General features: G+C 41.1%; 2 protein-coding genes, 1 long non-coding RNA gene and 1 other non-coding gene across 8 annotated transcripts; 2 read left to right on the top strand and 2 right to left on the bottom strand.

The window, feature by feature from the left end:
• Positions 1 to 458: 458 nt before the first annotated feature.
• LOC133152332 (peroxynitrite isomerase THAP4-like) lies at positions 459 to 2,456 on the bottom strand. The gene is made up of 3 exons (XM_061275863.1): positions 2,182 to 2,456; positions 1,808 to 2,060; positions 459 to 1,472 (listed from the first exon to the last, which is right to left on the bottom strand). The coding sequence occupies exons 1-3, from the start codon at positions 2,335 to 2,337 to the stop codon at positions 913 to 915; spliced, it is 969 nt and encodes a 322-aa protein (XP_061131847.1). The 5' UTR covers positions 2,338 to 2,456; the 3' UTR covers positions 459 to 912.
• A 551-nt stretch (positions 2,457 to 3,007) lies between these two features.
• On the bottom strand, positions 3,008 to 12,574 carry LOC133152321 (myocyte-specific enhancer factor 2A-like). Of its 5 annotated transcripts, none has more exons than XM_061275838.1 (10): positions 12,409 to 12,574; positions 9,685 to 9,833; positions 8,217 to 8,420; positions 7,579 to 7,719; positions 7,222 to 7,366; positions 6,996 to 7,049; positions 6,559 to 6,680; positions 5,770 to 5,866; positions 5,556 to 5,640; positions 3,008 to 3,472 (listed from the first exon to the last, which is right to left on the bottom strand). In XM_061275838.1, exons 1-10 carry the CDS (start codon positions 12,542 to 12,544, stop codon positions 3,241 to 3,243), a joined length of 1,365 nt encoding a protein of 454 aa, XP_061131822.1. In that variant the 5' UTR covers positions 12,545 to 12,574; the 3' UTR covers positions 3,008 to 3,240. The 5 variants fall into 5 exon arrangements, with proteins under 5 accessions (XP_061131822.1, XP_061131823.1, XP_061131824.1 ...); XM_061275839.1 differs by having other exon boundaries at positions 6,565 to 6,680; XM_061275840.1 differs by having other exon boundaries at positions 9,685 to 9,837; positions 12,409 to 12,549.
• On the top strand, positions 3,867 to 6,352 carry LOC133152362 (uncharacterized). Its single transcript, XR_009714107.1, has 7 exons — positions 3,867 to 3,970; positions 4,453 to 4,491; positions 4,670 to 4,697; positions 5,057 to 5,087; positions 5,264 to 5,403; positions 5,782 to 5,893; positions 6,164 to 6,352. It is a non-coding gene; the product is annotated as an uncharacterized LOC133152362 (long non-coding RNA).
• Positions 4,256 to 4,397, top strand: LOC133153342 (small nucleolar RNA SNORA16B/SNORA16A family). Its single transcript, XR_009714314.1, has one exon. It is a non-coding gene; the product is annotated as a small nucleolar RNA SNORA16B/SNORA16A family (small nucleolar RNA).
• Positions 12,575 to 12,614: the final 40 nt, after the last annotated feature.

Here is a 12,614-nt window from a genome sequence, read left to right as displayed (position 1 = left end):
TTTTAAACATTGAAATTCTGATACAAAATGTATCACAAAATATGTTGTATTTAAATCAGGAGATTCGTTCCGTGAGTTTAAAATTCACATCATATTCTAAGTCCTCTTTTTGTTTTCTTGTGCAGAATTTGGTTTCATCAAAATGTCGAGAGAAAAAAGATCGTCTGCATTTCTCACCTTGGCTTTGTTAAGTTGTTTACACTCCTTTGCGAAGATTGTGCCGGAAGTGGTTCATTTCCACGGGAAAACCACAGAGATCGCAAATACGTGTCATCAATGTCACTCAGGGCCTGAGGGTTTTTGAATAGTAACAAAATTAATTACCCAAGACGAGTCAGTGAGAAATGTCTCCTAGTATAAAACCTTGAGAAATATAAAATTGAGCCCAATAAAAAGGTAAATACAACCTTGGGGGTAACTCATAAATGACAACAAAAGTAAAAATAACAGATCTATCACAATTTGATGGTGATATTTTATTCATGACAATATATTAACTTTTTACAATCTATTTAAAGCTTAAATTACTGCTGCTCACCAGCACACGTGTCTCTTGAGTTGATGCTTGGCATGAAATCTTCTTCACAGAACTTCTCCCCATTGTGCGTTCTCATGTGTCACACCGAGCCTGCACCATTACTGAACGCAAAGGTGCAGACAGAACAGGAAAAAGGTCTTTCACCAGTGTGCGTTCTTGAATACGTTCCTAAATATCCCTTCTGAATGAATCTTTTCCCACAAAATGAGCAGGCAAAAGGTTTCTCTCCAGTGTGCGTTCTTGCATGTCTTGCCAACTGTCGCTTCTCCACAAAGTCTCTCTCGATTGTGACTTTTCGTGTGTTATTAGACTTAGACTTAAATAGCAACGCTTAATAAAACTTAAGGAGTAGCTTGAGCAGATGAAAGGTTTCTTCACAGCGTGCGAGTGATTAAATGTCCCTTTAATCTCTCAGAACAAACTGACCATGAGAACTGTTTGTTCCCAGTTTGCGATCTCGTATGTAGAACCAACTCTGAACGTTCACTGAAACCCAAGTTACAGTCTGAGCCAGCAAAGTGTTTCTCTCCGGCGTGTGCTCTTTTCCTTTTTAGGAAAGACTTCTTGAAAAAACATTTGTCGCTCTGACCACATTTCACACGCTCGTCGTACGTGTGACACGTCTCGTCAAATTCACAGTCTTCAGCCTCTGCGTCGGAAGAGCGTGGCGTCACGTCGTCACAATTTGACGGTGGAGCGGGAACGCTGTCTGCTTGTGATCCTCCAAGATGATCTCCATCACCTTCTTCTTGGTTATCATCTTCACTCTTCACAATGACAGTCAAAGGAAACGTGGGGATATCAACCTCCTGCTGTTCCTCTTTGATGTGGGGAACCTCTGGCTCCTTAATGTTAGGAGCCTTTGGCTCCTCTTCCCCCTGAACGTGATGGGACTCTGGCTCCGGCTCCACGAGATGAAAATGTGTTCTGATATCTGTAGAATGCAAAAAAACTAAAAAGGTCAAGCTTTACTCGGTAAAGACCAGATGCACAAAATAAAATAAATCAAATAATTTCATCTCCAAAAGGGGGCGCCGTTTGGGAACCACTGCACCACATTAAAGATAGCAGAATTTGATAAAACAGCTTTTTCATTCAAATTTTTGGCATGAACTTCAAGTCACATTGAATCTAAAATCATTCCCACTACTCAGTATTTATAAAAATATTTTAAGTTTCCCAAAAGAAACAATGCAACTGTTATGACACCATGGATTTAATTTTAATGCTACAGAAATATGCGCTGACATATGCTGAAATATAGTTCACCTTCGGGTTCTTCAGAAGATGAATCTCCACAGCATCTCAGAGTGAAACAATAAGTGTGGTCCTCCAAGAAGTTCGAGTGGCTTGCCTTGGTGGCAAGACCTTCATCGGGGTTGGCGTCGGTGATCCTTTTACGTAGGATTTGTCGATTTTTACACTCTGTGATGTATTTGAAGACATTGGGAACAGCATTGGGCTTGAGCAATGCTTTTCCATCAGCACGTTTACACTCTCTTTGACTATCGTCGAAATGTTTCTGTAAAACCAAACACAGAACTTTTATTGGCATTACCGGAAGTAGTTTTCCACAAACGATTTCTCCGATGTCTATCGTTTTTTTTATCCATTTCTTCTTACATCAACGAGACTAAACTTACGTCACAAAGGTAGGAGTAGTCATTTGGTTTCCAACCATGCTGGCGACGCACTTTCTCAGCCCATATTTTTCTTCTCTTGGCGTCACGGGGAAACCTATGGAGCTTCACACCTTTGACGCTTCGTGTTTGACATCCAACAGCCACGCACTTGGCCATACTTCGCTGTCTCAAGTTCCAGGAATTAAGGAAAATTCACGAAGAAAAACATAATAATTCCACGCCAGGAGGCAGTGGGCTGCAAGATGGCGCTCGGGAAATCACGTGACTATATACAACCAATCTGCGTGCGGAGCGTCTAAAGCGGAAGTTCTACGGCAAATCCACATAGACAAATGACGACACACAGTACTACAAAATGATCTAAGCAATTTTGCTTTTTATAGGTTTATGTATTGGTTGCGAAGTGATTTTTTAAAAATGTATAAAATAATAAACCACGTTTGTTTTCAACATTTGGAAAGCAAAGCACGAGCGTAGTATTGTCGGTAAGCTTTATAGTGGGGAAATCAATTAACAAATACGTTTTTTAACCTATCTTCAGGTACTGCTCCAGGAATGTTTTCTGACAGAATAGTACCCATGGGCCCAATGCGCTACTCACTTAATTGTGATTTTCTGTAATGTAGTAACACAAGTAAAAAAAAAACATTTGCTTTTTTGTGCAAAAATACTGTCTTCAGTATATTTCTTGTGTCTGAAACAACAAATGATGACTGTCGGCCGCAGAGACCCCTAAAAAGCATTAAGCTTATAATAATACAAGGCAAAATGGCAGCCACCTAAGATGGAAAATGTGTGCTTGGAATAATACAAGATTCATACTTGATTACAGTCAAAATGATATATTAAAGATAAAGTACTATATACACAACAATAGTGACATGTTTTTGATAATTCATAGAGAGCAATATCCTCATCAGCATCTTCTGGTATGTTAAAGAAAAGGATTTTCCTTTTTTCTGAGAGGGGGTGGGGGGGCAGGATGTGGTTATTATTGCTTTAAGAAACCCTGAGACCAGGAAGTGCGTCAGTTGAATTTGCATAACGGTGACCATTCATTTAAGTGACCCAGCTGTCCATGCGAAGACGCTTGGTCGCCGCACTCTCGTCAGCCTCCGAACGAGCCACGGCCAGCGGAAGGAAGTCAGGGCGACGGCGCGAAGGATGCTCATTTCGCTGAGCGGCGCCCTCGGAAGGAGCTGAATAGCCACGGGGGGGAGGCGGAGAGGGGGGCTCGTCCTTGATGCTGATGTTGCTGTGGTTGTTGGTGGTAGGAGGTAGGGATGAGACTCTAAAAAATAAAATGAAACATTTGTAACATCGTGGCAAATATATTATTTTAAAACAGTGAATAAATGATCCCGATTGAGTGAATTACTAAAAACAATTAGTTATTAATTAACATTATTTATTAAAAGAGTACTAAAACGAATAGTTGCATCTACACAAACAGCTGATATACAATGCAACACAATATTATTTATATTATATTTAGGCAGTTTTCCATTTGCCATAAAAAAAGACAACTATATATATTGCCATGTGCAGTTTGGTTGTTTGAAAAAATATTTTTCCTAAATACATCTTCCGTGTCAGAAAACATGTTCTTATGGTCAAGAACCAAACAGAAATACAATTCCCATCATGCACCGGGAGCGAGAACAGACCAATCGCGGGGAAGTCGCGTGTGACGTCACAAGCAACTATAAAAGCAGCACGCAGCCTTTCTCGCTCTCTTTTCTAGGTCAAATCTCGGGTAGAGAAGACAAGGCTAGAGGACGAAACGAATGTAAGTACAGCTCGCGTACAATCATTCGCATTATTGGCGTTGTGGTAGTTGAACGTTTTTGCATCAAGCTGACTAAAAATCGCGTGAAATCATTTTTAAAACAAGAGCGGAGGCTAAGTTAAAGCTGGGCCACACACCACGTGGTCGGCTACTTGCTAGTGTTAACATCTTGGCCCTTTTTTTTCCCGAGTCTTAAAGCAACATATTATAAAATCAATACAATAAATGACTAAACCAAGACAAGCTTGGCTATTAAATAGCAAATGGTGTATCGCAACCATCCAGTAAGGCTCCGATCGAAGCCGTTGATGCTATTTCAGTAGCATTCTACGGTCAAACGGAAGCCGATAAGAAAACTTTCATTGACGGTCGCTGTTCAGTTCTATCATATAACTGAAACCGCAACAATTTTTCTGGGAGGACATTTCTAACCTGTACCACAGCCAGCAAGTCCAAAAGATCTCAACAGTTTTTTTCTGCAGGTGTTAGGCTCGTGAATGTCTGAGGACTGCAAATCAAAGGTATGTGTGACTTCTACAGTAAACCGCACCATAGTGCATCCATCTTTGGCTATGATGACTAACTTGCCCTCACTGAGATCTGTGACTGACTTATTTTTTTCCCTGAGCCATGTTGTAACCAGTTACCTGATTTGATCAATTATAATCTCATCTAATAGTCAATTTCTCTGTCTTTAAGGTGGAAAGTCTTCAGTGGAAATCATCAGGTGAATCTAAAATTTGAGCAGTAGGCTTCTAGGTGGAATTTTCAGGTTGAACAAAGATCTTGCCGTTCAGTTCCTTGTTGGGAGGACATGTTAACCTGCCCATGGTTTTGTAGCGTTAATCCTGAAGCAAACTACAATGAATGTATTTTGTGCATGCAATTGCTAGCGGCTACAGGCCTTGTGTGTGGCCTGTGTCCTTCTGATGCATGCAAGAACATCGGGGCGGTCTTTGACTGTGCTGACTCTACCATGGCAGCAGCAGCCACTCAATTGTCCTACAGATCAAGAATAGTATTATTTTTGTAAAAGTGTGTTGTGTTCAAACTATTTTACAAATGTTTTTGTTTTTTTCTGTCTAGTTTTGCCAAGTGTTTGAGGCTGACACTTAGGGTGAGTAATTTGTTATAGTTTACTCAGATTTTTTATGATCTATGATGACTTTTACAACAAGAGACTGTTGGATGAGTCTTGCGGATATGGGACTGAGATCTATCCTACGTTTATGAATATTGTTTAAATGCCTTTTAAATTTACATGAAAAGTGACCCTTTTTTTGTTTCTCTTAGGTCTTGTGACTTAACCTGGAGCTGTTTGATGCTAGCTTGAGTGCTTTTAATGCAACTTGGACTGTCTGTAACGTAATTTGTATTTATTAAAATATTTTTTAACTCAATGCTGTTTCTTGGATACACTAAAGTAAAATAAGGTTAGTCACATAAATGTTCATAGAAAGTCTTGGTGTTGGCCAAATTACTGCAACCAATAGCCCCCCCAAAATATTCTAGTCAAATATTTGGATTAAAATGGGCTTTAACAAATGTAGCTGGTGTTTTGGAAAAACAAGTATATGCATCTTACCCCAGTGAGGTTGTCATCTGTTGCCATGTGGTCATGGAGTTTAAAGGAGAGAAACTTGACAGTTCAGCACTGTTAAGTTCATAATCTGTCAAAAAAAACATTCTTACCCACTTGGAAATATTTTTATACATTTAAAAAGAGTACTAGTCATTATACTATACGGAATGTAAATAATTATCTCTCTGCTAGCATAGTGTCAACACGCATGTTATACCGTTGTATGCAGAATTGATGGTGCTGTAGAGCAGGTTGGGGGTGCTGATCGAGACCACCGGTGTGCTCAAAGCTGAACTCGAATGACACGGTTCACCCTGAAAACACGTAACCATCATAAACATGTAGGCCATGGAAAATAGAGTATCAACTATTCAATCTAATTGAGGCAAACTCTTCGCATGCCTTTTCTGACCACATGGTGGCGGTATTATCTATATTTTCCTTTCTGATCTCATTGATGAGAACGCTCCAAGTTTTCTTTAAAAATAGTTGGGAATAATGATTTTGTGTTTAACCACTAACAGTGCAAAAAAAATGACTATAAATCATTTTTTGTACACAAAGTATAAAATAAGCAGACAAATGTCATCTCTTTTTTTTTTTAACCACAGGAAGTAGAAGTTTGCGTGGGTTTGGTGTCGCTGCGATGACCGCACCCTGGATGAGGTCATCTGATGTTGCAGCGCACAAACCCATGTGCGGGTGACAAATCACGCATGATCACTGATAGTGTAGTTTTCACATCACAAAGAATTCCCGCTCATGAACTCTAGATGCAATAAAGTATTTTGATACATTGAGTTTTCCAATATTCCTTCATTTTACAAAAATGGGAACTCATGTATTTAGGCTTTTTAAATTTCAAAGTTAAATATCAAAATATTTAAAAATGCTTTTCCCCCTGATTTAGCGAATGGAATAATAGTGTTTAAAAATAATTAGGTGAGATAAGTTAACAGTTTAAGTTAAAACCTGCTGGACAAGTCACAAAAGAAGCAACACACACATGTACCAATGTGGCCATCCCAGCTTTGGATGCAGGGACGAGCACTCGCAGGTCAGACTTGCGTGCCGACATCGGTGATTTGGGCGGGAGGATTTTTCGAGATGATTCCACAAAGCCATTCACTTAAAAAAAAAAAAAAAGTCAGATTTTCATCATGTCATAACTTGAAAAAGCTCAAGAGCAGCAGTGCGCCAGTGCAGTTATTTATTATAGAGGAGCTCACACTAAATTATTGAGCTTGACGTTATATAATGTCAGCCCCCGTACGAGGTGGGGCCTTTGGGGAGGGTGAGCGCAAAAGTGAGCAGGATGAAGATAACGAACGAAGAAGACGCATTTAAATGGTTGAAAATGGCTGCCACACTCAGGAGCTACATAACATTACGACAACTCAAACCTTTGTGTGTGCGTCTGTGAGACTGTCAAGAGGAACACACCTTCTGGTCCAGATCCGTTGTGCAGCAGCAGATCAGAACTGCTTTGCATGTCACCTGAACGTAACAAAAGTCGATGGTGTCAATAAATACACACACACACGGTTCGTCGTACACATAACGACTGAAGCCGCAAGTTTTCTGTCGTATTGAATGCAAAATAAATTGTGTCATTGTGGTTCTAACACATAATGAATAACCAAACAATCGAGTTAACTGCTACACACACCTGCGTTGGTGGTGCATGTGGACCTGTGTGCGGCGTGGATGTTCCTGTGCGGTTGCGCGTGATGCGACGCCATGGCCATCGATCGCCCGTCACTGCTTCCTCCTCCTTCCACGTGCGGCAAGTTTTGCTGCGGTAGACTCGACGACTACGGACAGGCGACACCACGATGTCAACACGTGCTATGACCAGATCAACTGACTGGTCTGAGTGGGTATCAAAAGTCTACACACCCCTGTTCAAACACCAGATTTGGATGATATCACAATAACAGTAGATGGTTTGAGCAGACATTAATATCAATCTTCATGAGAAGATTGCGGATAAGTATTGTGGCGGAGGAGGTGTGGTGTTACCCACCATCTTGTGGCTCCTGATCATGTGGTCAAAGTCGTCGTTGATTTTTTTGTATTTGGCTTCAGTGTTTGGCGTCAGGGCATAGGCGGCGCCGTCGGCCGCGTCGGGGCTCTCGCAGCCTCGTTGCTCTTTCTTGTTCAGCGCCTTGGGGAGGAATATTAAAATGCAATTTGTAGATGAGCAAAAAAAAAGAAAGTCCTGATTGTCGTCAGCGGTGGTGAATTCTTTGAAACGTTATGACAAGTGATGACGCGACAGGCGTCACCATCGCTGCTGCACTTTGGTCACACCTCGTGCCGAACGGTCAGCAAAAGGTTTTCTGGCGGCGATGACGCGAGCTGGAGTCGAATGTCAACGCTTTGCAAAATATTTCCGTCCGCCATGTAAACCACGTCCGGGCGTTACGCTAACATGCGATACGCGCAAGCAAATGAAATCGAGAGCAGTTGGCACAGGTGCCTTCTTGTGGTTAGCAGCGGCGTAACGGCTGAATCTCATGCTTCAGCGAGGGTGGGCAAAGTATGGCTCGGGGACCACATACGGGGACAGCCATGTTTTGGAACCCGGCCCGAGCGTGATCAAGAGCACAAAAAGTAGCTCCTTTTAATTCCCTTCAAAAATCGATTCAGGCTAAGTCTCACCTCCACGATGTCTGCGTTGGTCCTGCTCTCGTGGGGCTCGTTATACTCGGTGTACTTGAGCAGCACCTTGTCCATGTCGGTGCTGGCGTACTGGAACAGCTTGTTGGCGCCGTTGAAGACGATCAGGGCGATCTCGCAGTCGCACAGCACGCTCAGCTCGTACGCTTTCTTCATCAGGCCGAACTTTCTCTTCATGAACGTCACCTGCGCACACCATTAAATCATATTTAGATTGTGTGATTATTTTTGGCCCTGAAATTAGCTACCGTAATTTTTGGACTATAAGTCGCGTTTTTTTTCATAGTTTGGGTGGGGGGGGGCGACTTATACTCAGGAGTGACTTATATACATATATATGTTTTTTTTCACTTTTTTGGGCATTTTATGGCTGGTGCGACTTATACTCCAGTGCGACTTATAGTCCGAAAAGTACGGTAATTTAATCATTATGATAGTAATTGTCATTTTTAAGATCAATGATTTAATTCTGACTATTAATCTCATTTTTAAGGGTATTTCAAATGAACACAAGCGTTGTCTACATACAGCACACAGAAGGGTAACCAAGAAAAAAAAAAAAAAGAGAAGTTACCAAAAGCGGAAGGCAAAGTGTGTAAATTTAGACAAGGAGAATATAAATACACATCAGCCTACATCCAGCTCGGCCAAGGCAAACTTTGATGGGATGTAAACGCCGGCGCATCCCATGCTCCAGCGCCCTGAAGGACGCCACGTACAAGCGCTCCTCTTTTTAAGCCAATTTCTCAGGTACGCTTCCGTCAAATTCCAGCCCCCCAAAAAAATGGAACAAAACATAACGCTGCACTGCAGAACAGATAAAGCGACATTCCTGAAATAGGGAAGTAGGAGCTCAGCACACAGCCCCTTCCAGTCATGGAGACGCTCCGGTCCAGACGTGCAAACATTAAACACAAACACATATTTATTTCCTCGCCCGCGTGGCTATTTACAGCGCCGCCACCTCGCTCGCAGACAGGCCGCCGTTTGTTGCCTGATATATTTAGCCAGCGTCGCACCGCGTGGGATTCCAGCGGGCGGCGGCGGCGGGCGACGCCGAGCTCGCCGGCAGACGTCCGGGAGAGAAGAAGGAAGAGTTGTGTGTCCCGCCCTGAAAATGACAGGGTGCCGTCCGGACCCGGCTAACCCCAAATTGCCATCCTTACCGCTGAAAATGTTGAGAGTCCACAGAAGGATCCTTGAGGGATTCCTTTGCAAAGCAGCGAGTATTTGCTGTACTATTTTGAACAGCAACATCAACAAGTTAATTAGCACCTAAACCACAAGCGACAATGTTGACAGACATTTGTTGACATAACGAAATCTTGATTTTCTATATCAAGTACTGGAGCATAAAAAAACGGGCGTATCCTGGTTTTCAAGCATCGATGCGCTTGTTTGGCACTTTTACACGAGTATTAAATAACATGTCAAAAGCAAAGTCACTGACCTGCCGGTTCCTCTCATCCATGATGCGGGTGATCTGGATCTTCTTACGCCCCATTTCCAGAAAAATAAACGATGTGCGCAAAGCGCCAAGATGGAGAACGATGGAGAAAGAGCGAGCGCCAGTGGAGGTGCTCCTCAAAGCATGGTAACCTGTCTAGACACATAGAATGACACTAAATTGAAAAAAAAATCAAATTGGACAATCACATTAGTGCTGGATATGTAAACAATATGCAAATGACAACGAGATTAGCGTTAACCTTTTAAATCTCAATCAAGCACACTTCTGTCATGACCTACCTCGGCTCACCCTCCCGTCTTCAAATCCTCCTCAGCAGGAGTGTCTCTCCCTTTTAGAAACAACTTTAGGGCTGATCTTGCCCTTTTTTTTTTTTTTTTCATCCCGCCTCTCCCAACACTTCCCTCTCTGCTCTTAATCTCTTCCTGTTTTGTAGTCTAGTGAGGTCATTTATTTCTCACATCCCTGGCTGGATTACAGTCACGCTGAAATGAAGATGCCGCAGAGTACCAGCAGCGCCTCACATCCATTTTCCATCCAACAGTTGAAGTCTCACAAAAGTGTGCTAACGTTAGTTCGCTTGCAGTGCTAATGCTAGTTTAGTTTGAGAACTGGGCTCATACATGTCAAAATTAAATCTAGCGAGCTGTTTTTTAAACTGCACACTTCAACGTGAAAAGAGATTTTATTTCGAGGTCATATCACCCAGCCCTAAATGATGCTGATGTCGTTTTCTGGCTAAGATTTTCCCACTGATGTCATATGGCGGCGGTGCAGATGTGTGGCGTGTTCACATCACTTTTAAATTACACGCTTGCCTTCATGAGCCCAATTGTAAGTCCAAACTTGACCACACGGGAGAAAATATGTGTCACGAGAAACATGTCATGTAATTAGCATCATATAATATAATAATGTATTATAAAACAATGATCCTTTGAAAAAAATATAACCAAAGCCACACTGAATAATGTATTTGAGGTATGTCCAAATATTTCAATGCAACGTTTGTGATTTTATTATCAATCAAAACGAGATGACAACGATGACAATATTCACCATTATTTAACCGAGAACATCATGAAAGGTGCTAAGAAATGGGAATGGTGGCTATTATTATTGTAAGAGTCTTCATTATGATCATAGCAATGAATGCACTGTAATACGAGCATCATTGGGCGTCCTAAATAAAGTGCTGTTAGATGTCATGTATTATTAATAGTATTAATAAAGTAATAAAACAAATTGGCATCATCAAAAAAGCCAAAAATTTGCTAGACCATAAACTGTCACACTCCCTAGTTCAAACATTTACATGCGATGGTTTGGGGAAACAACCACAAGAGCTCATTAATCATAAACCACACAATTAAATAAAAGCAACAAGGACTATTTGCATCTGCACAGATTGAAAACAAACAAAAAAAAGCATTTAGTTCATGTATATACAGTACCGTTCAAAAGTTGGGGGTCACAAAATTGTTTGGGTGACCCCAAACTTTTGAACGGTAGGGTAAATATTATTATAATAAAATATTATGAATTAAATATTATAAATTTTATCTTATATTTGTATACGATTATATATAATCTATGAATATAAGTATACATATATATTATAAGATTTTTTACACAGAAGATTATATATATATAATCTATAAATAATTATCTAAATAAATATATACACTACCGTTCAAAAGTTTGGGGTCACCCAAACAATTTTGTGACCCCAAACTTTTGAACGGTAGTGTATATATAGACTTTCTTTTAACTGTACAAAAGTCTCCAACATCAATAGAGTATTAGAGGACATTGGTGTGTCAAATTGAGAAGAGAGTACACACAAGTATGCGGTAAATACGTTCTTGTGATCGCATTGGTGATTGGCCCCCAAAATCGTGATCGTGTAAACAAAAGCTTTAGTTTCGTAATAGGGGAGAGAATTACTGATGGAGAGCTCAACAGTGCCACAATGTCAAAGTTTGTGCTGTGAAACTGAAACAGTTCAATAAGGAAATTTATTTCAAACCAGTTTAAAAGAATGTACACACAATGCACTCGTATAATTAGGCACAGTAAATGAGTATATACAAGTGGAAATTGTTACTATTCCTGTATGTCTGCATTTTATATGTATGACAGCATGTCATTGAGTTTGCACGGAAGCAGGACGTTTAATTCATTTGAATAGTGAAAGATTGTGTTTTACAGTCACGGGATCAAATTGATAATGCAAGTTTGTATTTATTTTTGATTTCATACTTATTTGAAATAAATGTTCAGTCAATCGACAAATAAAATACATTATTATTATTTTGAATATTATTATTAAGAATTGTAAAACACGGTCTGCGCTCTTGATGTTCCCAACTTCCCATTCCAAGTTCGCATGACTTTTTAAGGCAAAAACATCATGAGGAAGCGAGCATCCTTCATTCCTCGAAGCTAACGCGGCTAACCGGCTAACGTCACCGCTGGTTCACACTCAAAAGTTGCTTCAATGCTGCCCAAAGCGTCCGGAACAACATGTTCTCGCTCCGCGGTGTGATTTAAAGTCCAAAGTGAAATACCAAAACATTTTTTCAACTTTCCAAACAGCGAGTTCGAGACGTCAACAGTCGAGTTGCAAACGCTTGTTTTTAATCGCTATATAAGAACGACAGACTCACGAGGAATAAGGATCAAAGCCGACTGGAGTTCACTCACCGTCGCCTACTTTCGATGAAGATGAAGGGGAGAAGGAGAAGATGAAAAAGGACGGAGTAGAAGAGGGAGTCAGTGGGTGGGAGGAGATGACTCGACCGCTCACACGCTCACATCCTCCCCGCCCGAGGAAGCTCATGCTCGGACTGCAAGCCGCGCCCACCCCGCTGTCGTCTCCTTGACTACGCGACAGTGCGACGTACTTTTTC

This window comes from Syngnathus typhle, linkage group LG4 (assembly GCF_033458585.1).
Source record: "Syngnathus typhle isolate RoL2023-S1 ecotype Sweden linkage group LG4, RoL_Styp_1.0, whole genome shotgun sequence".
NCBI classification, from domain to species: Eukaryota; Metazoa; Chordata; class Actinopteri; order Syngnathiformes; family Syngnathidae; genus Syngnathus; species Syngnathus typhle.
The sequence above is the reverse complement of the archived record's forward strand: the minus strand, read 5'-3'. Positions and strand labels throughout refer to the sequence as shown.